Source organism: Salvelinus alpinus, chromosome 21 (assembly GCF_045679555.1).
Source record: "Salvelinus alpinus chromosome 21, SLU_Salpinus.1, whole genome shotgun sequence".
Taxonomy (NCBI): Eukaryota; Metazoa; Chordata; class Actinopteri; order Salmoniformes; family Salmonidae; genus Salvelinus; species Salvelinus alpinus.
Genome location: NC_092106.1, coordinates 42,824,230 through 42,849,655, shown reverse-complemented (window position 1 = coordinate 42,849,655; position 25,426 = coordinate 42,824,230). Strand labels below are relative to the sequence as shown.

The 25,426-nt window shown below is 46.3% G+C and overlaps 1 protein-coding gene across 1 annotated transcript in view; it reads right to left on the bottom strand.

Annotated features, from left to right (window-relative positions):
* nectin1b (nectin cell adhesion molecule 1b) overlaps positions 1-25,426 on the bottom strand; it is a 137,053-nt gene that overhangs the window by 57,431 nt on the left and 54,196 nt on the right. The window contains exon 2 of the mRNA XM_071357951.1: positions 6,803-7,174. Coding sequence (XP_071214052.1) covers positions 6,803-7,174 — 372 coding nt within the window. The remainder of the gene's footprint in view (positions 1-6,802; positions 7,175-25,426) is intronic.

Below are 25,426 nucleotides of genomic sequence, written 5' to 3'. Positions count from 1 at the left end.
TATGATATGAAGAGCTGCAGATAGCTATGATATGTAGAGCTGCAGATGGCTATGATATGTAGAGCTGCAGATGGCTATGATATGAAGAGCTGCAGATGGCTATGATATGTAGAGCTGCAGATGGCTATGATATGAAGAGCTGCAGATGGCTATGATATGTAGAGCTGCAGATGGCTATGATATGAAGAGCTGCAGATAGCTATGATATGTAGAGCTGCAGATGGCTATGATATGAAGAGCTGCAGATGGCTATGATATGAAGAGCTGCAGATGGTTATGATATGAAGAGCTGCAGATGGCTATGATATGTAGAGCTGCAGATGGCTATGATATGAAGAGCTGCAGATGGCTATGATATGTAGAGCTGCAGATGGCTATGATATGAAGAGCTGCAGATGGCTATGATATGAAGAGCTGCAGATGGCTATGATATGAAGAGCTGCAGATGGCTATGATATGAAGAGCTGCAGATGGTTATGATATGAAGAGCTGCAGATGGCTATGATATGTAGAGCTGCAGATGGCTATGATATGTAGAGCTGCAGATGGTTATGATATGAAGAGCTGCAGATGGCTATGATATGTAGAGCTGCAGATGGCTATGATATGAAGAGCTGCAGATGGCTATGATATGAAGAGCTGCAGATGGTTATGATATGAAGAGCTGCAGATGGCTATGATATGTAGAGCTGCAGATGGCTATGATATGTAGAGCTGCAGATGGTTATGATATGAAGAGCTGCAGATAGCTATGATATGAAGAGCTGCAGATGGCTATGATATGTAGAGCTGCAGATAGCTATGATATGAAGAGCTGCAGATGGCTAAGATATGAAGAGCTGCAGATGGCTATGATATGAAGAGCTGCAGATGGCTATGATATGAAGAGCTGCAGATGGCTATGATATGAAGAGCTGCAGATGGCTAAGATATGAAGAGCTGCAGATGGCTATGATATGTAGAGCTGCAGATGGTTATGATATGAAGAGCTGCATATGGCTATGATATGTAGAGCTGCAGATGGTTATGATATGAAGAGCTGCATATGGCTAAGATATGAAGAGCTGCAGATGGCTATGATATGAAGAGCTGCAGATGGCTATGATATGTAGAGCTGCAGATGGCTATGATATGAAGAGCTGCAGATGGCTATGATATGAAGAGCTGCAGATGGCTATGATATGTAGAGCTGCAGATGGCTATGATATGAAGAGCTGCAGATGGCTATGATATGAAGAGCTGCAGATGGCTATGATATGAAGAGCTGCAGATGGTTATGATATGAAGAGCTGCAGATGGCTATGATATGTAGAGCTGCAGATGGCTATGATATGAAGAGCTGCAGATGGTTATGATATGTAGAGCTGCAGATAGCTATGATATGTAGAGCTGCAGATGGCTATGATATGAAGAGCTGCAGATGGCTATGATATGAAGAGCTGCAGATGGTTATGATATGAAGAGCTGCAGATGGCTATGATATGTAGAGCTGCAGATGGCTATGATATGAAGAGCTGCAGATGGCTATGATATGTAGAGCTGCAGATGGCTATGATATGAAGAGCTGCAGATGGCTATGATATGAAGAGCTGCAGATGGCTATGATATGAAGAGCTGCAGATGGCTATGATATGAAGAGCTGCAGATGGTTATGATATGAAGAGCTGCAGATGGCTATGATATGTAGAGCTGCAGATGGCTATGATATGTAGAGCTGCAGATGGTTATGATATGAAGAGCTGCAGATGGCTATGATATGTAGAGCTGCAGATGGCTATGATATGAAGAGCTGCAGATGGCTATGATATGAAGAGCTGCAGATGGTTATGATATGAAGAGCTGCAGATGGCTATGATATGTAGAGCTGCAGATGGCTATGATATGTAGAGCTGCAGATGGCTATGATATGTAGAGCTGCAGATGGCTATGATATGTAGAGCTGCAGATGGCTATGATATGAAGAGCTGCAGATGGCTATGATATGAAGAGCTGCAGATGGTTATGATATGAAGAGCTGCAGATGGCTATGATATGAAGAGCTGCAGATGGCTAAGATATGTAGAGCTGCAGATGGCTATGATATGTAGAGCTGCAGATGGCTAAGATATGAAGAGCTGCAGATGGCTATGATATGAAGAGCTGCAGATGGCTATGATATGAAGAGCTGCAGATGGCTAAGATATGTAGAGCTGCAGATAGCTATGATATGAAGAGCTGCAGATGGCTATGATATGAAGAGCTGCAGATGGCTAAGATATGTAGAGCTGCAGATGGCTATGATATGTAGAGCTGCAGATGGCTAAGATATGTAGAGCTGCAGATGGCTAAGATATGTAGAGCTGCAGATGGCTATGATATGAAGAGCTGCAGATGGCTATGATATGAAGAGCTGCAGATGGTTATGATATGAAGAGCTGCAGATGGCTATGATATGTAGAGCTGCAGATGGCTATGATATGTAGAGCTGCAGATGGTTATGATATGAAGAGCTGCAGATGGCTATGATATGTAGAGCTGCAGATGGCTATGATATGAAGAGCTGCAGATGGCTATGATATGAAGAGCTGCAGATGGTTATGATATGAAGAGCTGCAGATGGCTATGATATGAAGAGCTGCAGATGGCTATGATATGTAGAGCTGCAGATGGCTATGATATGTAGAGCTGCAGATGGTTATGATATGAAGAGCTGCAGATGGCTATGATATGTAGAGCTGCAGATGGCTATGATATGTAGAGCTGCAGATGGCTATGATATGAAGAGCTGCAGATGGCTATGATATGTAGAGCTGCAGATGGTTATGATATGAAGAGCTGCATATGGCTATGATATGAAGAGCTGCAGATGGTTATGATATGAAGAGCTGCAGATGGCTATGATATGTAGAGCTGCAGATGGCTATGATATGTAGAGCTGCAGATGGTTATGATATGAAGAGCTGCAGATGGCTAAGATATGTAGAGCTGCAGATGGCTATGATATGTAGAGCTGCAGATGGTTATGATATGAAGAGCTGCAGATGGTTATGATATGAAGAGCTGCAGATGGCTATGATATGTAGAGCTGCAGATGGCTATGATATGTAGAGCTGCAGATGGTTATGATATGAAGAGCTGCAGATGGCTATGATATGAAGAGCTGCAGATGGCTATGATATGAAGAGCTGCAGATGGCTATGATATGAAGAGCTGCAGATGGCTATGATATGAAGAGCTGCAGATGGCTATGATATGTAGAGCTGCAGATGGCTATGATATGTAGAGCTGCAGATGGTTATGATATGAAGAGCTGCAGATGGCTATGATATGAAGAGCTGCAGATGGTTATGATATGAAGAGCTGCAGATGGCTATGATATGTAGAGCTGCAGATGGCTATGATATGTAGAGCTGCAGATGGTTATGATATGAAGAGCTGCAGATGGTTATGATATGAAGAGCTGCAGATGGCTATGATATGTAGAGCTGCAGATGGCTATGATATGTAGAGCTGCAGATGGCTATGATATGAAGAGCTGCAGATGGTTATGATATGAAGAGCTGCAGATGGCTATGATATGAAGAGCTGCAGATGGTTATGATATGAAGAGCTGCAGATGGCTATGATATGTAGAGCTGCAGATGGCTATGATATGTAGAGCTGCAGATGGCTATGATATGAAGAGCTGCAGATGGTTATGATATGAAGAGCTGCAGATGGCTATGATATGTAGAGCTGCAGATGGCTATGATATGTAGAGCTGCAGATGGCTATGATATGTAGAGCTGCAGATGGCTATGATATGTAGAGCTGCAGATGGCTATGATATGAAGAGCTGCAGATGGCTATGATATGAAGAGCTGCAGATGGTTATGATATGAAGAGCTGCAGATGGCTATGATATGAAGAGCTGCAGATGGCTAAGATATGTAGAGCTGCAGATGGCTATGATATGTAGAGCTGCAGATGGCTAAGATATGAAGAGCTGCAGATGGCTATGATATGAAGAGCTGCAGATGGCTATGATATGAAGAGCTGCAGATGGCTAAGATATGTAGAGCTGCAGATAGCTATGATATGAAGAGCTGCAGATGGCTATGATATGTAGAGCTGCAGATGGCTATGATATGTAGAGCTGCAGATGGCTAAGATATGTAGAGCTGCAGATGGCTATGATATGAAGAGCTGCAGATGGCTATGATATGTAGAGCTGCAGATGGCTATGATATGAAGAGCTGCAGATGGCTATGATATGAAGAGCTGCAGATGGCTAAGATATGTAGAGCTGCAGATGGCTATGATATGAAGAGCTGCAGATGGTTATGATATGAAGAGCTGCAGATGGCTTTCATATGCTTTGCGAGGCATGGAAAACCTCCCTAGTCTTTGTGGTTGAATGTGTGTTTGAAATTCACTGCTCGACTGAGGGACCTTACAGATAATTACATGTGTGGAGTACAGAGACGAGGTAGTCATTCAAAAATCATGTTAAACACTATTATTGCGCACAGAGTGAGTACATGCAACTTATTATGTGACTTGTTAAGCACGTTTGTACTCCTGAACTTATTTAGGCTTGACCTAACAAAGGGGTTGAATACTTACTGACTCGAGACATTTCAGATTTTCATTTTGAATTCATTTTTGTACAAATTTCTAAAAACATAATTCCAGTTTGACATTATGGGGTTTTATGTGTAACATGTAATCCATGTTAAATTCAGGCTGTAACACATACAACTGTGGGAAAAGTCAAGGGGTGAGAATAGTTTCTGAAGGCGCTGTACATTATTTATTTCTCTGTACTCTGCAGCATCTCTGGTTACATGAAAGCAATATGGCTGTGTGCTTTATGATGGCGTCTTCCTTCTGGGGAAATCTATATGAATAGAATCACATCTCCAACACCTTCACAGAAACACAGCCTGGCTGAGTGGCCTGACAGGTTGTCCAAGGTTACAGGGCTATAGTGTCTGACCTCACGGAAGCAAGTCAAGGACAGGTCAAGGGCAGGTCAAGGGCAGGTGTAGGGTAAGTCAAGGGCAGGTCAATGCCAGGTCTAGGGCAAGTCAAGGGCAGGTGTAGGGCAGGTCAAGGTCAGATCATGGGCAGGTGTAGGGCAGGTCTAGGGCAGGTCAAGGGCAGGTCAATGGCAAGTCAAGGACAGGTCAAGGGCAGGTCAAGGGCAGGTGTAGGGTAAGTCAAGGGCAGGTCAATGCCAGGTCTAGGGCAAGTCAAGGGCAGGTGTAGGACAGGTCAAGGGCAGGTGTAGGGCAGGTCAAGGGCAGGTCAAGGGCAGGTGTAGGGCAGGTCAAGGGCAGGTGTAGGGCAGGTCAATGGCAGGTGTAGGGCAGGTCAAGGGCAGGTGTAGGGCAGGTCAAGGGCAGGTGTAGGGCAGGTCAAGGGCAGGTCAAGGGCAGGTCAAGGGCAGGTCAAGGGCAGGTCAAGGGCAGGTGTAGGGCAGGTCAAGGGCAGGTCAAGGGCAGATGTAGGGCAGGTCAAGGGCAGGTGTAGGGCAGGTCAAGGGCATGTCAAGGGCAGGTCAAGGGCAGGTGTAGGGCAGGTCAAGGGCAGGTCAAGGGCAGGTGTAGGGCTGGTGTAGGGCAGGTCAATGGCAGGTGTAGGGCAGGTCAAGGGCAGGTGTAGGGCAGGTCAAGGGCAGGTCAAGGGCAGGTCTAGGGCAGGTCTAGGGCAGGTGTAGGGCAGGTCAAGGGAAGGTCTAGGGCAGGTCAAGGGCAGGTCAAGGGCAGGTCAAGGGAAGGTCAAGGGCAGGTGTAGGGCAGGTCAAGGGAAGGTCTAGGGCAGGTCAAGGGCAGGTCTAGGGCAGGTGTAGGGCAGGTCTAGGGCATGTGTAGGGCAGGTCTAGGGCAGGTCAAGGTAAGGTCAAGGGCAGGTGTAGGGCAGGTCAAGGGCAGGTGTAGGGCAGGTGTAGGGCAGGTCAAGGGAAGGTCTAGGGCAGGTCAAGGGCAGGTGTAGGGCAGGTCAAGGGCAGGTCAAGGGCAGGTGTAGGGCAGGTCAAGGTCAGGTGTTGGGCAGGTGTAGGGCAGGTCAAGGATAGGTGTAGGGCAAGTCAAGGGCAGGTGAAGGGCAGGTCTACGGCAGGGCAAGGGCAGGTGAAGGGCAGGTCAGGGGCAGGTCTAAAGCAAGGCAAGGGCAGGTCAAGGTCAGGTGTTGGCCAGGTGTAGTTCAAGGACAGGTGTAGGGCAGGTCAAGGGAAAGTCAAGGGAAGGTGAAGGGCAGGTCTACGGCAGTTCTAGAGCAGGGCAAGGGCAGGTCAAGGGCATGTCTAGAGCAGGTCAAGGGCAGGTGAAGGGCAGGTCTACGGCAGTTCTAGAGCAGGGCAAGGGCAGGTCAAGGGCAAGTCTAGGGCAGGTCAAGGGCAGGTGAAGGGAAGGTCTAGGGCAGGTGAAGGGCAGGTGAGGGGGGCTGACTAGAATGTCTTGGTTATCAGGTCATTCTAATGGAGGGGGGCTGACTAGAATGTCTTGGTTATCAGGTCATTCTAATGGAGGGGGCTGACTAGAATGTCTTGGTTGTCAAGTCATTCTAATGGAGGGGGCTGACTAGAATGTCTTGGTTATCAGGTCATTCTAATGGAGGGGGGCTGACTAGAATGTCTTGGTTGTCAGGTCATTCTAATGGAGGGGGGCTGACTAGAATGTCTTGGTTATCAGGTCATTCTAATGGAGGGGGGCTGACTAGAATGTCTTGGTTGTCAGGTCATTCTAATGGAGGGGGGCTGACTAGAATGTCTTGGTTATCAGGTCATTCTAATGGAGGGGGGCTGACTAGAATGTCTTGTAGTGTCATATTGGGTTGTTACCAAACACGGTGAGGTTGACCATGTTCTCTCGGTTCCCAGCAGGGAAGGTGGTGTACTCGCAGATGTATGCGGCCTCATCAGACAGCCTGAGGTTGGAGAACATGACGGTGGTGTCCTCCAGAGACGGGGTGCGGTGGCGGACCGCCGCCTGCTTGAAGGTCACCCTCTCCTTGAAGGGCGCGAGCACGGAGACCCCCAGCGACGGGTTGGCGATGGCCACGTTCTGTTTGGTGCCGTTCAGGAACTTCTGCCACGTCACCTGAGAGATCTTGACCGGAGGGTTGGAGTTAACGAAGATACAACGCAGCTCCACCTGGGAGCCCACGAAGCCTGACTTAATGGGGTCCATCTGTACACTCTGTCCATCTCCAGCTGAGAGGAGGAGGGGATGGGAAAGGGAGGGGAAAGGGAGGAGGGGAGGGGAAAGGGAGGAGAAAGGGAGGAGAGAGGGGGAGAGAAGAGGGGGAGGGAGGTATGAGAGAGGGAGAAGAGAGAGAGAGGGGAAGGAGAGAGAGGGAGGAGGGGAGAGGTGGAGGGAGGAGGGGAGAGGTGGAGGGAGGGAGGAGAGAGAGAGGAGGGAGGGAGGGAGGAGAGAGAGGGGGAGGAGGGGAGAGGTGGAGGGAGGGAGGGAGGAGAGAGAGAGAGAGGGGGGAGGAGGGGAGAGAGAGGGGGAGAGAACAAAACAACATTTCATTATGATCTGCTGGCCCACAAGTCCATTCCAGCCTGCTTGGCAGTGTGTACACACACCACCCACCCACCCACCCACCCACACACGCACCATCAATCCACACACGCACCATCCAGCGCACCCACCGACCCACACACACACACACACACACACGCACACACACACCATCGATCCACACACTCATTGCAAGCCCCACATATTTAATCACAGAGACCCACCCACCCCGAGATCCACAAAACACTGGATCCCTAAAACTCGAGACTTCGCCGTCCTCCAGTGCTTGTTCCTGTTGAAAAGAGATATCCCAGCATAAACACAATAAACAACATTAAAAGATCCAAAAATATGTTTTGAGCAAAATAGTGCATTTAAGACAACTGTAAACTTCAAGGAGTTGGTCGGATGGGAATCTGTGATGTCATCGGCCTCCCTCCTTGAGGAACAAAAGAGGAGACAGAGTACAGGTCTTCACGGGTCCGACTGAGTCTGAAGTTCTGTAGTAGACCCTCAGTTCGGGATGGTTTACTGAGACTAGCTGGCACCACAGTGCTAACCTGGCAGGATGGTTTACTGAGACTAGCTGGCACCACAGTGCTAACCTGGCAGGATGGTTTACTGAGACTAGCTGGCACCACAGTTCTAACCTGGCAGGATGGTTTACTGAGACTAGCTGGCACCACAGTTCTAACCTGGCAGGATGGTTTACTGAGACTAGCTGGCACCACAGTGCTAACCTGGCAGTATGGTTTACTGAGACTAGCTGGCACCACAGTGCTAACCTGGCAGGATGGTTTACTGAGACTAGCTGGCACCACAGTTCTAACCTGGCAGGATGGTTTACTGAGACTAGCTGGCACCACAGTTCTAACCTGGCAGGATGGTTTACTGAGACTAGCTGGCACCACAGTTCTAACCTGGCAGGATGGTTTACTGAGACTAGCTGGCACCACAGTGCTAACCTGGCAGGATGGTTTACTGAGACTAGCTGGCACCACAGTTCTAACCTGGCAGGATGGTTTACTGAGACTAGCTGGCACCACAGTTCTAACCTGGCAGGATGGTTTACTGAGACTAGCTGGCACCACAGTGCTAACCTGGCAGGATGGTTTACTGAGACTAGCTGGCACCACAGTTCTAACCTGGCAGGATGGTTTACTGAGACTAGCTGGCACCACAGTGCTAACCTGGCAGGATGGTTTACTGAGAATCTCGTTCCTTCTCTCGCTACCTCCCTCTATCTCTCTCTACCTCCCTCTATCTCCATCCTTCTCTCTCTACCTCCCTCTATCAATATCTACCTCTCTCTATCTCTCTCTACCTCCCTCTACCTCCCTCTATCTATCTCTACCTCACTCCTCTCTCTACCTCCCTCCTCTCTCTACCTCACTCTTCGCTCTACCTCACTCCTCTCTCTACCTCACTCCTCTCTCTACCTCACTCCTCTCTCTACCTCACTCCTCTCTCTACCTCACTCCTCTCTCTACCTCACTCCTCTCTCTACCTCACTCCTCTCTCTACCTCACTCCTCTCTCTACCTCCCTCTATCTATCTCTACCTCACTCCTCTCTCTACCTCCATCCTTCTCTCTCTACCTCACTCCTCGCTCTACCTCACTCCTCGCTCTACCTCACTCCTCGCTCTACCTCACTCCTCGCTCTACCTCACTCCTCGCTCTACCTCACTCCTCGCTCTACCTCACTCCTCGCTCTACCTCACTCCTCGCTCTAACTCCCTCTATCTCTACCTCACTCCTCTCTCTACCTCCCTCTATCTATCTCTACCTCCCTCGATCTCTACCTCACTCCTCTCTACCTCACTCCTCTCTACCTCCCTCTATCTATCTCTACCTCCCTCGATCTCTACCTCCCTCGATCTCTACCTCCCTCGATCTCTACCTCACTCCTCTCTACCTCACTCCTCTCTCTACCTCCCTCGATCTCTACCTCCCTCGATCTCTACCTCCCTCTATCTATCTCTACCTCCCTCGATCTCTACCTCACTCCTCTCTCTACCTCACTCCTCTCTCTACCTCACTCCTCTCTCTACCTCCCTCTATCTCTACCTCACTCCTCTCTCTACCTCCCTCTATCTATCTCTACCTCATTCCTCTCTCTACCCCTCTATCTCCATCCTTCTCGCTCTCCATCCTTCTCTCTCTATCTCTCTCTACCTCCCTCTATCTATCTCTACCTCACTCCTCTCTCTACCTCCCTCTATCTCCATCCTTCTCTCTCTACCTCCCTCGCTCTCCATCCTTCTCTCTCTACCTCCCTCCTCTCCATCCTTCTCTCTCTACCTCCCTCGCTCTCCATCCTTCTCTCTCTACCTCCCTCGCTCTCCATCCTTCTCTCTCTACCTCCCTCTATCTATCTCTACCTCACTCCTCTCTCTACCTCACTCCTCTCTCTACCTCACTCCTCTCTCTACCTCACTCCTCTCTCTACCTCACTCCTCTCTCTACCTCCCTCTATCTCTACCTCCCTCCTCTCTCTACCTCCCTCCTCTCTCTACCTCCCTCCTCTCTCTACCTCACTCCTCTCTCTACCTCCCTCCTCTCTCTACCTCCCTCCTCTCTCTACCTCCCTCTATCTCTACCTCTCTCCTCTCTCTACCTCTACCTCACTCCTCTCTCTACCTCCCTCGATCTCTACCTCCCTCTATCTCTACCTCCCTCTATCTCTACCTCCCTCCTCTCTCTACCTCCCTCCTCTCTCTACCTCTCTCTATCTCTACCTCACTCCTCTCTCTACCTCACTCCTCTCTCTACCTCACTCCTCTCTCTACCTCACTCCTCTCTCTACCTCACTCCTCTCTCTACCTCCCTCGCTCTCCATCCTTCTCTCTCTATATCTCTCTACCTCCCTCTATCTCCATCCCGAGCTGACAAGGTAAAAATCTGTCGTTCTGCCCCTGAACAAGGCAGTTGAACCCACTGATCCCCGGTAGGCTGTCATTGTAAATAGGAATTTGTTCTTAACTGATGTGCCTAGTTAAATAAAGGTTAAATAAATACAATTATAATATCTATCATTCTCTCTCTCTATCCCATCATTCTTTCTCCCTACATACCATCATCTTCTTCTCCTCTCCTCGTCTCACCTTCTCCCCCTCTTCTCCTCTTCTCCCCCTCTTCTCCTCACCCTCTCCCCCTCCTACTACATACAGACCATGTGTCCCTGCTCTCGACTCAGGTACTGCATTTCATGGTATTACAGCTGGACAATTGGCTGTGGCGGCACTGAAACAACAATACTGAGATAGAGGCCTCCTCCTTCCTCCTCTTCCTCATTCTCTTTACCCTCTCAGACTCTCAGCCCAAACAGATGCCGACCAGAGGGAATTGTGGGGAATAAAATTGACGTAGTACCAAAAATGAAGTACAGGACAAAATAAAAACCCTCCAACCCAAAAAGGCCTGTGGTGTTGATGGTATCCTAAATGAAATGATAAAATATACAGACCACAAATTCCAACTGGCTATACTAAAACTCTTTAACATCATCCTCAGCTCCGGCATCTTCCCCAATATTTGGAACCAAGGACAGATTTGACCCCAATAACTACCATGGGATATGCGTAAACAGCAACATTGGCAAAATCCTCTGCATTATCATTAACAATAGACTTGTACATTTCCTCAGTGAAAACAATGTACTAAGCAAATGTAAAATAGGCTTTTTACCAAATTACCATACGACAGACTACGTATTCATCCCGCACACCCCAATTGACAAACAAACAAACCAAAATAAGGCAAAGTCTGTTGATTTCCAAAAAGCTTTTGACTCAATTTGGCCTGAGGGTCCGCTATACAAATTTATGGAAAGTGGTGTTTGGTGAAAAACATATGACATTATACTACATTATACTATGTACACAAACAACAAGTGAGCAATTAAAATTGACAAAAAACCACACATTTCTTTCCACAGGGCCGTGGGGTGAGACAGGTTGAGCCCCACCCTCTTCAACATATAACTCAACAAATTGGCGAGGGCACTAGAACAGTCTGCTGCACCCGGCCTCTGAAGTCAAATGTCTACTGTTTGCTGATGATCTGGTGCTTCTGTCCCCAACCAAGGAGGGCCTACAGCAGCACCTAGTTCTTCTGCAAAAATTCTTGCTCTCTCCCTCTCTCTCTCTCTGCTCTCTCTGTTCTCTCTCAATTTCAATTTAAGAGGCTTTATTGGCATGGTAAACATATGTTTGCGTTACCAAAGCCAGTGAAATAGATAATAAACAAAAGTGAAATAAACAATATAAAAATTAGCAGTAAACATTACACTCACCAAAGTTCCAAATTAATATGACATTTCAAATGTCATAGTATAGCTATTTACAGTTTTGTAATGATGTGCAAAAAATGAATGTATAAAAGGGAAAATACATAAATGTGACTCGTTTCAGGAAACTAGGCGCATGTTGCGTGTCACTACTTCACAGGAGAGACATTTGAACATAAAATGTTTTTTTTAAATCAAAATGAAACAAGTGAACACATGTGAACTTTCATGTTCCTTTATAACAAACTTGTATGACTTCTGTAAATACAAATACAATTAAATTACGAGGCTAGTTGGTTTAACCACGGAAAAAGTCAGCAACCTTCCCGCTAGCCATGATTGGCTGGACATGCCGAGAGATGAGTTTGGATTGGTCTACCATGTGGCACGCTTCTGTCTATAATATGAGCTGGTCAGTATGTGTAGGTAATCCTGTCTATAATATGAGCTGGTCAGTGTGTGTAGGTAAACCTTTCTAATTTAGCCTGTTTGAAAGACATCACATAGTGGAACTGCATCAGTGTTGCTTTCCACTTTCTGGAGGACCGAGTTTTGAAATCCGTGGAATTAGAGTCTGATAGCTACGGAGATGGATAAAACACCTGTCTCTGGATTACATCTTCAAACTAAAGGGTGCAATGGCATCCGTGACAGGGAGGGAGAAGAATCCACCCAGGTATACGGGTAAGAGAGTCTAGCTAGCTACATTTTCAGATATTACACGTTTCTAATTTCGTCAGAAAGTCATTTTCATTTCAAGTGAATGTGTACTCTTAGCTAGCTAGATAATGTTAGCTGACTTGCTTAGCAAGCTAACGTTACGTGTATGATCTGTGTAGTAATAATTTGTATCTCAGAGCCATTTGCATTGCTATTTATAGCCTAATGTTAATTAGTTAACCTGGTTGGTTAGCTACCTGCAGTATCATGGTAACGTTATGAGTTGGGAATATGGTTCATTGTTTAGCTAGCTAGCTACATGTATAAACAAAAGACTCCACTATGCAAGTAACTATTTCAATAGAATGTTTATTATGTCACCGCGACAACCGTCGATAGACATAGCTGGTAAATTCACTCTGGCTATCTACTTTGATTTCAGAGTGTACCGTAGCGCAGAATAACTGACACATTTATTAACGCTCAACACCGAGTAAATGTTGACAAACAAATCATAATTAAATTGTTGCCAGCAGCAGAGTTGCAGTCCCCAACGCTCTGGATAACATGAACACAGCCTAACCAGCTCTGGATAACATGAACACAGCCTAACCAGATCTGGATAACATGAACACAGCCTAACCAGATCTGGATAACATGAACACAGCCTAACCAGCTCTGGATAACATGAACACAGCCTAACCAGATCTGGATAACATGAACACAGCCTAACCAGATCTGGATAACATGAACACAGCCTAACCAGCTCTGGATAACATGAACACAGCCTAACCAGCTCTGGATAACATGAACACAGCCTAACCAGCTCCTGATAACATCAACACAGCCTAACCAGCTCTGGATAACATGAACACAGCCTAACCAGCTCTGGATAACATGAACACAGCCTACCAGATCTGGATAACATGAACACAGCCTAACCAGCTCTGGATAACATGAACACAGCCTAACCAGCTCTGGATAACATGAACACAGCCTACCAGATCTGGATAACATGAACACAGCCTAACCAGCTCTGGATAACATGAACACAGCCTAACCAGCTCTGGATAACATGAACACAGCCTACCAGATCTGGATAACATGAACACAGCCTAACCAGCTCTGGATAACATGAACACAGCCTAACCAGCTCCTGATAACATCAACACAGCCTAACCAGCTCTGGATAACATGAACACAGCCTAACCAGCTCCTGATAACATGAACACAGCCTAACCAGCTCCTGATAACATCAACACAGCCTAACCAGCTCTGGATAACATGAACACAGCCTAACCAGCTCCTGATAACATCAACACAGCCTAACCAGCTCTGGATAACATGAACACTGCCTAACCAGCTCCTGATAACATGAAAACAGCCTAACCAGCTCTGGATAACATGAAAACAGCCTAACCAGCTCTGGATAACATGAACACAGCCTACCAGATCTGGATAACATGAACACAGCCTACCAGATCTGGATAACATGAACACAGCCTAACCAGCTCTGGATAACATGAACACAGCCTAACCAGCTCCTGATAACATCAACACAGCCTAACCAGCTCTGGATAACATGAACACAGCCTAACCAGCTCTGGATAACATGAACACAGCCTACCAGATCTGGATAACATGAACACAGCCTAACCAGCTCTGGATAACATGAACACAGCCTAACCAGCTCTGGATAACATGAACACAGCCTACCAGATCTGGATAACATGAACACAGCCTAACCAGCTCTGGATAACATGAACACAGCCTAACCAGCTCTGGATAACATGAACACAGCCTACCAGATCTGGATAACATGAACACAGCCTAACCAGCTCTGGATAACATGAACACAGCCTAACCAGCTCCTGATAACATCAACACAGCCTAACCAGCTCTGGATAACATGAACACAGCCTAACCAGCTCCTGATAACATGAACACAGCCTAACCAGCTCCTGATAACATCAACACAGCCTAACCAGCTCTGGATAACATGAACACAGCCTAACCAGCTCCTGATAACATCAACACAGCCTAACCAGCTCTGGATAACATGAACACTGCCTAACCAGCTCCTGATAACATGAAAACAGCCTAACCAGATCTGGATAACATGAACACAGCATACCAGATCTGGATAACATGAACACAGCCTAACCAGCTCTGGATAACATGAACAAAGCCTAACCAGATCTGGATAACATGAACACAGCCTAACCAGCTCCTGATAACATGAACACAGCCTAACCAGCTCTGGATAACATCAACACAGCCTAACCAGCTCTGGATAACATGAACACAGCCTAACCAGCTCTGGATAACATGAACACAGCCTACCAGCTCTGGATAACATGAACACAGCCTAACCAGCTCTGGATAACATGAACACAGCCTAACCAGCTCCTGATAACATCAACACAGCCTAACCAGCTCTGGATAACATGAACACAGCCTAACCAGCTCCTGATAACATGAACACAGCCTAACCAGCTCCTGATAACATCAACACAGCCTAACCAGCTCTGGATAACATGAACACAGCCTAACCAGCTCCTGATAACATCAACACAGCCTAACCAGCTCTGGATAACATGAACACTGCCTAACCAGCTCCTGATAACATGAAAACAGCCTAACCAGATCTGGATAACATGAACACAGCCTACCAGATCTGGATAACATGAACACAGCCTAACCAGCTCTGGATAACATGAACAAAGCCTAACCAGATCTGGATAACATGAACACAGCCTAACCAGCTCCTGATAACATGAACACAGCCTAACCAGCTCTGGATAACATCAACACAGCCTAACCAGCTCTGGATAACATGAACACAGCCTAACCAGATCTGCTAGGGCAGGAAAATGGTCAGAGTGCTGTTCTCTTATTTGTGTCTGCAACGTTGGTCAGTTAACTTTGGTGTTTGACTGTTGTGAAGTCAGAATGCTCAGATCAACCCTACTCAGCATGTCCAGCTCTGAATGCTCCGAGAGCGAAACGCTCAGAATTTACAAACTGACAATCTGACAACGCTCTGAGTTTACGAACCGACAATCTGACAACGCTCTGAGTTTACGAACTGACAATCTGACAACGCTCTGAGTTTACGAACTGACAATCTGACAACGCTCTGAGTTTACGAACTGACAATCTGACAACGCTCTGAGTTGACGAACGCCCAGAGCACACTCTGGCACTCCAGATTGAATTTATAAACACACCTGTATTATAAACCAGCCTTTAGTCTTGACATCTTTGGTTGTTTAGTACACTACTGTACTCACTCTGTTTAGCACATGGCCTCACATGTGAATCCTTAAAGAGATGGGTGGGGCTAAAGCTTAAGAGGGTGTGAATAATGCTGAATGGGTGTAGACAAGAAGAGCTCTCCAGTAGGTGTACCAAAACATTCAAGGGACATTTTCTCAAAAGTTCATCAACTTTTAAAGCAGAATAACTTTCATTGTTTCTCAACTGTAGTGAATGATAAACAATGTCCTAGCTCTGAGTCTACTTTTATCCAATATAAAAAACACATTTTCAAATTTTGCTACATAAGACCGGGCGGTCACAAATATGGGTTGTATTTACAATGGTGTTTGTTCTTCACTGGTTGCCCTTTTCTTGTGACAACAGGTCACAAATCTTGCTGCTGTGATGCACACTGTGGTATTTCACCCAGTAGATATGGGAGTTTATCAAAATTGGGTTTGTTTTCTAATTCTTTGTGGATCTGTGTAATCTGAGGAAAATATGTGTCTCAATTATGGTCATACATTTGGCAGGAAGTTAGGAAGTGCAGCTCAGTCCTCTCTCTTTCAGTTTCTTCTCCTCTCCACACAACGATTCCTTGTTGCATGGAAGCCGTACAGCCTACTCCATCAGACTGTCACATATCTACACATCAAACTGTTTTTATGTTATCACTACACTACTGTAGAGGCTTCTGACTAGAGGTTGACACGGGAGTACAAATTCATTCCTGTCCCGTCTTGTCCTGATTCCTCAACAGTTCTATAACCCCAGAACGTTCCTGTCCCGTCCAGATAAAAATCCCTCCCATCCTGTGCTCATTTATACGGGCAGAAAACAGAAATAACTGCTTGTCTGTGTGTCCCCACTCAGCACGTGAGTAACCATAGCAACTTCTCCGTTTGGCTGCTGCTCAGCAATACTTCCACAGCGGCCTGCACACACAGCTGATAACCACATTACCAGACTTTGGCAATGAAGGCAGCACCTCTACTAACCGGATGAACACATGCATATATAAAAGGTGTAAAGTATGTTTCAGCATGAATCTGAGGTAAAGTAGTAACCACCGGTTCCTGTGGACTGTCGATCCAGTCCTGTCTTGTCCCGAACTTGAATCTAAAACTCCCATTCCTGCCAGAAACGCAGCGGGACCCGCAAGACCTGTTCCTGTGTCAACGTCTACTTCCAACACCCTTGACTTTTTCCACATTTAGTTGTCTTACAAAGTGGGATTAACATGGATTCAATTGTCATTTTTGTCAACAAACTACACAAAATATTCGGTATTGTCAAAGTGGAATAATAAACAAACATTTCTAAAATAAATGAAAAGTAAAACACTAATATATCTTGATTATTATACGTATTCAACCCCCTGAATCAATACATGTTAGAAATACCTTTGGCAGCAACTACAGCTGTGAGTCTCTAAGAGCTTTACACAACTGGATTGTGCAATATTTACCCATTATTCTTTCAAAAAATGATTAAAGGTCTGTCAAGTTGGTTGTTGATTATTGCTAGATAGACATCCATTCTTTCCATAGATTTTCAACCCAATTTAAGTCAAAACTGCAATTCAGCCACTCAGGAACAGTCAATGTCATCTGAGTGGGCAACTCCAGTGTAGATTTGGCCTGTGTTTTAGGTTATTGTCCTGCTGAAAGGTGAATTTGTCTCCCAGTGTCTGGTGGAAAGCAGACTGAACCAGGTTTTCCTCTAGGATTTTGCCTGTGTTTTAGGTTATTGTCCTGCTGAAAGGTGAATTCATCTCCCAGTGTCTGGTGGAAAGCAGACTGAACCAGGTTTTACTCTAGGATTTGGCCTGTGTTTTAGGTTATTGTCCTGCTGAAAGGTGAATTCATCTCCCAGTGTCTGGTGGAAAGCAGACTGAACCAGGTTTTACTCTAGGATTTGGCCTGTGTTTTAGGTTATTGTCCTGCTGAAAGGTGAATTTGTCTCCCAGTGTCTGGTGGAAAGCAGACTGAACCAGGTTTTCCTCTAGGGTTTTGGTGTGCTTAGCTCTATACCATTTATTTTTATCCTACAAAACTCTGTAGTCCATGCCAACGACAAGCATACCCATAACATGATGCAGCCACCACCATGCTTGAAAATATGAAGCATGATACATAGTGATGTGTTGTGTTAGATTTGCCCTAAAGATAATGTTTTGTATTCAGGACAAAAAGTGAATTTTTTTGTGACATTTGAAGTATTGCTTTAGTGCCTTGTTGTAAACAGGATGCATGTTTTGGAATATTTCTAGTCTGTACAGGCTTAATTATTTTCACTCTGTCCTTTAGGTTACTATTGTGGAGTAACTACAATGTTGTTGATCCATCCTCAGTTTTCTCTTATCACAGCCATTAAACTCTGTTTTAAAGTCACCATTATCATCATGGTGAAATCCCTAAGCGGTTTCCTTCCTCTTCGGCAACTGAGTTATGAAGGACGCCTGTATCTTTGTAGTGACTGGGTGTATCGACACACCATCCAAAGTGTCATTAATAACTTCACTATTATTTTTACCCATCTTCCCTCCCTGGTCTTGATTGGTTGAATATGTGCTTGAAGTGCACTACTCGACTGACAGACAACTGTATGTGTGGGGTACAGAGATGAGGTAGTAATTCAAAAATAATGCTGAACACTATTATTGCACACAGAGTGAGTCCATGCAACTTATTATGTGATTTTTACTCCTGAACTTATTTAGGCTTGCCCTAACAAAGACTGAATATTTATTGACTCAAGACATTTCAGCTTTTCACATTTTATTAATTTGTATACAAATCTCAAATCAAGATAATGGGATATTGTCAGTAGATTAGTGACAACATCTCAGGCTGTAACACAACAAAATGTGGGACAAGTCAAGGGAGTTGAATACTTTCTGAAGGCACAGAGTAGTACAATTATTCAATTGAATTATTGATTAAGTTTAATTTGAACTAGAGGCAAAGAAGAAATGCACACTGGGAATTTGACCTCTCTGACCTTGACAATGACTGTTAAAGTAAAACTACAGCCCCGGAGAGGAGAGTCTCTGTCACACCTAAACACAGTATCACAGAGAGAGATACTATCTGCACATCATTACAACACTGTACATAAAAATAATATGAGATTTACAATGTATTTATTATTTTGGAACTTTTGTATGTGTAATGTTTACTGTTCATTTTTTATTGTTTCTTCTCACTTTTGTTTATTATCTATTTCACTTGCTTTGGCAATGTTAACATATGTTTCCCATGCCAATAAAGCCCCTTGAATAGAATAGAGAGAGAGAGAGAGAAAGAGAGTGTTAGATATAAAGAGAGGGAGGGAGGGAGGGAGGGAGAACGAGAGAGAAAAGGGGACAGAGAGGAAGAGAGAGAGAGATAGCGAGGGAGTGAGAAAGAGGGTGAGAGAAAAAACAGAGAGAGACAAGGGGAGAGAGAGAGAGACAAGGGGAGAGAGAGAGAGACAAGGGGAGAGAGAGAGAGACAAGGGGAGAGAGAGACAAGGGGAGAGAGAGAGAGAGAAGGGGAGAGAGAAGGGGAGAGAGGGAGAGACAGAGAGAGAAGGGGAGAGAGAGACAGAGAGAAAAACAGAGAGCGAGAGAGAATGGGAGAGGGGGACAGAGAAAGCTCTCCCTTCTCTCTCCCCCTGCAGCTTTAACTAAACAAGGTCTCTCGCTCACTCTGGTTTCGGTTAGACTTCAAAACAGTGTTGACGTTACCTGGCCAATGACAGGATGACATCACCCTACCCTGATAGGAGATAGCACACAGACCAACTGTCACTAACCAAACACACTGGATGAAGGGAGGAGGGGTTGACAGTAAAAACACCCACATGGAAATGCATCCCAAATGGTGCCCTATTCACTATTTAGTGCACTACTCTCGACCAGGGCCCAAAGAGCTTTGGTCAAAATGAGTGCTACTATATAGGGAGAGAATAGGGTCCCATTTGGGATGCTGCCTGGTCAATGATTACATGTGGGATTAGGGAGGATATCAGTCTGACAGACAGTGAAGGATGTTTTACATCAAAGCTTTCTGCTGCATCTTCAATATGAAAAGCCATAGACATGATATAATGTACCACGTCTATTAAAGTGACAGTTACATGGTCTAATATGAGTATTACATTAACACTGTTTGTGTCCAAAAGAGCAGCCTAGTAACTACATAGTGCATTATGGGCCCTGGTCAAAGGCAGTGCACTACGTATACAATAGGGTTCCATTGGGGACAACACTATTACCCCATTATCTGATCTGCTACTATATGTTACAGTGGTGGGGGGACAGGGGACAGGGCAAAGGGTCAGGGGAAAGGGTCAGGGTATATGGTGGGGGTGGGGACAGGGCCGGGGGATATGGTGGGGGTGGGGGGCCAGGGGACAGGCCCGGGGGACAGGGCCGGGGGATATGGTGGGGGTGGGGGGCCAGGGGACAGGCCCAGGGGACAAAATGTAAATGTAAGGGAGAGACAGAGAGAGAGAAGAGGAGAGAGAGGGGGAGAGAGAGAAGGAGCAGAGAGAGAGAAAGACAGAGTGAAAGGGAGGGATGATGTCCTAGTCATTGGCAAATTTGGCCTGTGAAGGGTGTATCTTCAAAGCACTGGATCCGTCTTTCTAGAGAGAGGGGGAGGTTGGGTGAGGCTTTGTTAATGTGCTGCAGGGTTAGCAGGCCTGGACAGGTGGAGGTGACACTCCTCTCTGCCTCTCTCTCCCTCCCTACCTCTGATTCCTACTGCTCAGTTGACGTGACTTTACTTGGCTGCTGAACTCAAATCAAATTGTATTAGTCACATGCGCCGAATACAACAGTGAAATGCTTACAAAGCCCCTAAACAACAATGCAGTTGAAAGAATATATGAATAAGAATAAGAAATAAAATGAACAAGTAATTAAAGAGCAGCAGTAAAATAACAATAGCGAGGCTAAATACAAAGGGTAACGGTACAGAGTCAATGCGCGGGGGCACCGGTTAGTCGAGGTAATTGAGGTAATATGTACATGTAGGTAGAGTTATTAAAGTGACTATGCATGGATAATAAACAGAGAGTAGCTGTGGCGTAAAAGAGGAGGTGGGGGGGGGTGGGGGGGGCAATGCAAACAGTCTGGGTAGCAATTTAATTAGATGTTAAGGAGTCTTATGGCTTGGGGGTAGAAATTCTATTGGGTGAAATACCACAGTGTGCATCACCGCAGCAAGATGTGTGACCTGTTGCCACAAGAAAAGGGCAACCAGTGAAGAACAAATACCTTTATAAATACAACCTATATTTATGTTTAATTATTTTCTCTTTGGTACTTTAACTATTTGCACATTGTTACATCACTGTATATACACATATTATGACATTTGAAATGTCTTTATTATTTTGGATCTTTTGTAATGTTTACTGTTTATTTAATCTATTTCACTTGCTTTGGCAATGTTAACGTACAGTGGGGAGAACAAGTATTTGACACACTGACGATTTTGCAGGTTTTCCTACTTACAAAGCATGTAGACGTCTGTCATTTTTATCATAGGTACACTTCAACTGTGAGAGACGGAATCAAACAAAAATCCAGAAAATCACATTGTATGATTTTTAAGTATCCTGTGATACACAGGACTAGAGTCAGTAACCTACACAGGACTAGAGTCAGTAACCTGCACAGGACTAGAGTCAGTAACCTACACAGGACTAGAGTCAATAACCTACACAGGACTAGAGTCAGTAACCTACACAGGACTAGAGTCAGTAACCTACACAGGACTAGAGTCATTAACCTGCACAGGACTAGAGTCAGTAACCTACACAGGACTAGAGTCAGTAACCTACACAGGACTAGAGTCAGTAACCTACACAGGACTAGAGTCAGTAACCTACACAGGACTAGAGTCATTAACCTGCACAGGACTAGAGTCAGTAACCTACACAGGACTAGAGACGGGAGAGGAGAGGAGGAGAGACGAGATACTAGAGGAGAGACGAGATACTAGAGACTAGAGGAGAGAGGAGAGAAAGGAGAGGAGAGGATATAAGAGAGAAGAGAGAGGAGAGACGAGGAGGAGAGAGGACATGAGGAGGAGAGATGAGGAGAGAGGAGAGGAGAGATGAGAGGAGAGACCAGATAGGAGAGGAGAGAAGGGAGAAGAGATAGGAGAAAGGAGAAAAAGGAGAGAGATGAGGAGAGAGGACATGAGGAGGAGAGATGAGAGGAGAGAAGGGAGAAAAGATAGGAGAGAAAGGAGAGAGATAAAGAGGAGATATGAGGAGGAGAGGAGATGAGGAGGAGAGGAGGAGAGAGGGAGAGGAGAGAATAGTAGAGGAGAGAGAGAACGAACCATGCGTGTCGAGGAGTATCACAGTTTCATCAGTGAGCACACAGCTTAGATCTGCATTAGGGAAGCACAGGAGCAGAAGATATCCTTAAGGAACCACTCTAGTGATTTATAGAGCATGATGGGGTACATAGTAAAAGGATTTAATTAACTCCATTAAAGGGCAGCTGTGAACTATTATACAAATGTTGACTTAACAATGCATACACAGTTGTAGTGCACGCAGGATGAGGTAGACCTACAGTCATCTACAGAGGTCAGGATGAGGTAGACCTACAGTCATCTACAGAGGTCAGGATGAGGTAGACCTACAGTCATCTACAGAGGTCAGGATGAGGTAGACCTACAGTCATCTACAGAGGTCAGGATGAGGTAGACCTACAGTCATCTACAGAGGTCAGGATGAGGTAGACCTACAGTCATCTACAGAGGTCAGGATGAGGTAGGCCTACAGTCATCTACAGAGGTCAGGATGAGGTAGACCTACAGTCATCTACAGAGGTCAGGATGAGGTAGACCTACAGTCATCTACAGAGGTCAGGATGATGACACACCAAATGATGACCACCAATCAGACCACTATGATGACCCACCAAATGATGACCACCAATCAAAGACCACTATGATGACACAGCAAATGTGTTTGATGGATCCATTTTCTCGTCTTCTAATGCCTCTCAAATGGGAAAGTAATCCAAAAGTAACTAAAAGTAATCAGATAATGTAACTAAATTTGGGTAATCAAAAAGTTGTGTTACTGATTACAATTGTGGACAGGTAACTAGATAGTAACTATAAAATATTACATTTAGAAAGTAACTTACCCAACCCAAATATTTATTCGGATCAAAAGCCTAACTATACTAGGATGACATTTAAATTAGGAAGGAAGGGAATGATGACAGAGGTGAAGAAGTAGTGACAACCTATCTTTGATCAGTAAGTGTTATTACTTCAGTTGGAACCCCATTATATTACTCGTTACCATTAATACTTTGTATTGCGTTACCCCAACGCGTCACACCCAACACGTCACCCCCACGTTACCCCCAACGCGTTACCCCCAACACGTCACCCCCAAGTTACACCCAACACGTCACCCCCACGTTACCCCCAACACGTTACCCCCAACACGTCACCCCCACCACGTCACCCCCACGTTACCCCCAACACGTTACCCCCAACACGTCACCCCCAACACGTTACCCCCACGCTACCCCCAACGTGTCACCCCCAACACGTTACCCCCACGCTACCCCCAACGTGTCACCCCCACGTTACCCCTAACACGTCACCCCCAACACATCACCCACATGTTACCCCCAACACGTCACCCCCACGTCACCCCCAACACGTCACCCCCACGTTACCCCCAACACGTCACCCCCGAGTTACCCCCAACACGTCACCCCCACGTTACCGCCAACGCGTTACCCCAAGTTACCCCCAACGTGTCACCCCCAACACATCACCCCCACGTCACCCCCAACACATCACCCCCACGTTACCCCCAACGCGTCACCCCCAACACGTCACCCCCAACACATCACCCCCAACACATCACCCCCACGTTACCCCCAACGCGTCACCCCCAACACGTCACCCCCAACACGTCACCCCCAACGCGTCATCCCCAACGCGTCATCCCCACGTTACCCCCAACACTGCTACCACTCCACAAACCTCCCTAACCAACCAGAGCTGATTAACCCCGTCTGGCCTGGTCTACCTGAGGACGGGTATAGAACACAAACACGTTTGTTATTCCCACCGTGGAACCGGTTAAACAGCTCTGCCTACAGGTAACTGTCAAAATAAAGGAACCACTTGAGTTAACGAGGGATACAAAGTATATTGAAAGCAGGTGTGGATCCTGAGTTAAATAACATCCCAACATACTGAAGGTTATGTATAGCAATTCTGAGCAGGCCATTACTCTGGTTACCATGGCTATGCCCCCAGATGACAACAAAGCCCCCATCCACAGGCCACGAGTGGTCACTGAATGGTTTGATGAGCATGTCACCAGAACTCAACCCAATGGAACACTTATGAGAGGTTCTGGAGCAGAGCCTGAGACAGTTCTCCACCACCATCAACCAACATTCCTCCAATAGAGATCCAGACTGGTAGAATCTATGCCATGGTGTGTTGAAGGTGGTCTGGCTCGTGGGGGCAACGATGTTGGTGTTTCCTTTCTTTTGGCAGTTACATGTAGTTGATGTCATACTTTCAACCCTGCAGTTTTTCCCCTTCTGGCCTGGGAAGAGATGGATATTTTGTGTGTGTGTGTGTGTGTGTGTGTGTGTGTGTGTGTGTGTGTGTGTGTGTGTGTGTGTGTGTGTGTGTGTGTGTGTGTGTGTGTGTGTGTGTGTGTGTGTGTGTGTGTGTGTGTGTGTGTGTGTGTGTGTGTGTGTGTAGATACATTCCGCTGCATGCCCCTCTCCCCTCCTGATGATAATTCTCTCTCTGGCCTTACTCCCTCTACCACCCTCCCTCTGCGCTCCACACTCCTATCACCATTCCATAGTGTACCGATACCTCTCTCTATCACCCTCCCTCTGCGCTCCACACTCCTATCACCATTCCATAGTGTACCGATACCTCTCTCTACCACCCTCCCTCTGCGCTCCACACTCCTATCACCATTCCATAGTGTACCGATACCTCTCTCTATCACCCTCCCTCTGCGCTCCACACTCCTATCACCATTCCATAGTGTACCGATACCTCTCTCTACCACCCTCCCTCTGCGCTCCACACTCCTATCACCATTCCATAGTGTACCGATACCTCTCTCTATCACCCTCCCTCTGCGCTCCACACTCCTATCACCATTCCATAGTGTACCGATACCTCTCTCTACCACCCTCCCTCTGCGCTCCACACTCCTATCACCATTCCATAGTGTACCGATACCTCTCTCTATCACCCTCCCTCTGCGCTCCACACTCCTATCACCATTCCATAGTGTACCAATACCTCTCTCTATCACCCTCCCTCTGCGCTCCACACTCCTATCACCATTCCATAGTGTACCGATACCTCTCTCTACCACCCTCCCTCTGCGCTCCACACTCCTATCACCATTCCATAGTGTACCGATACCTCTCTCTATCACCCTCCCTGCCCTACAGTGCCCACATCCATCTCCCGCTACTCTACCCCTCCACTATGCCTCACACTCCCATCACAATTCTACAGTGCCAACACTGCCTCCGTCATCTCACCCCTTTGACCTCCCTCCCCCTGCTCCCCACAGCCCCCTCTGCTCTGCCCTACAATGCCCAAATTCCACTCTCTGCCCTCCCTCTCGCCCACAGCACCATCACGCTCCCACAGAGCCTTGCCAACAGGTCTGTGTTCCATTAGTGTCTGGCATTCCTCCACT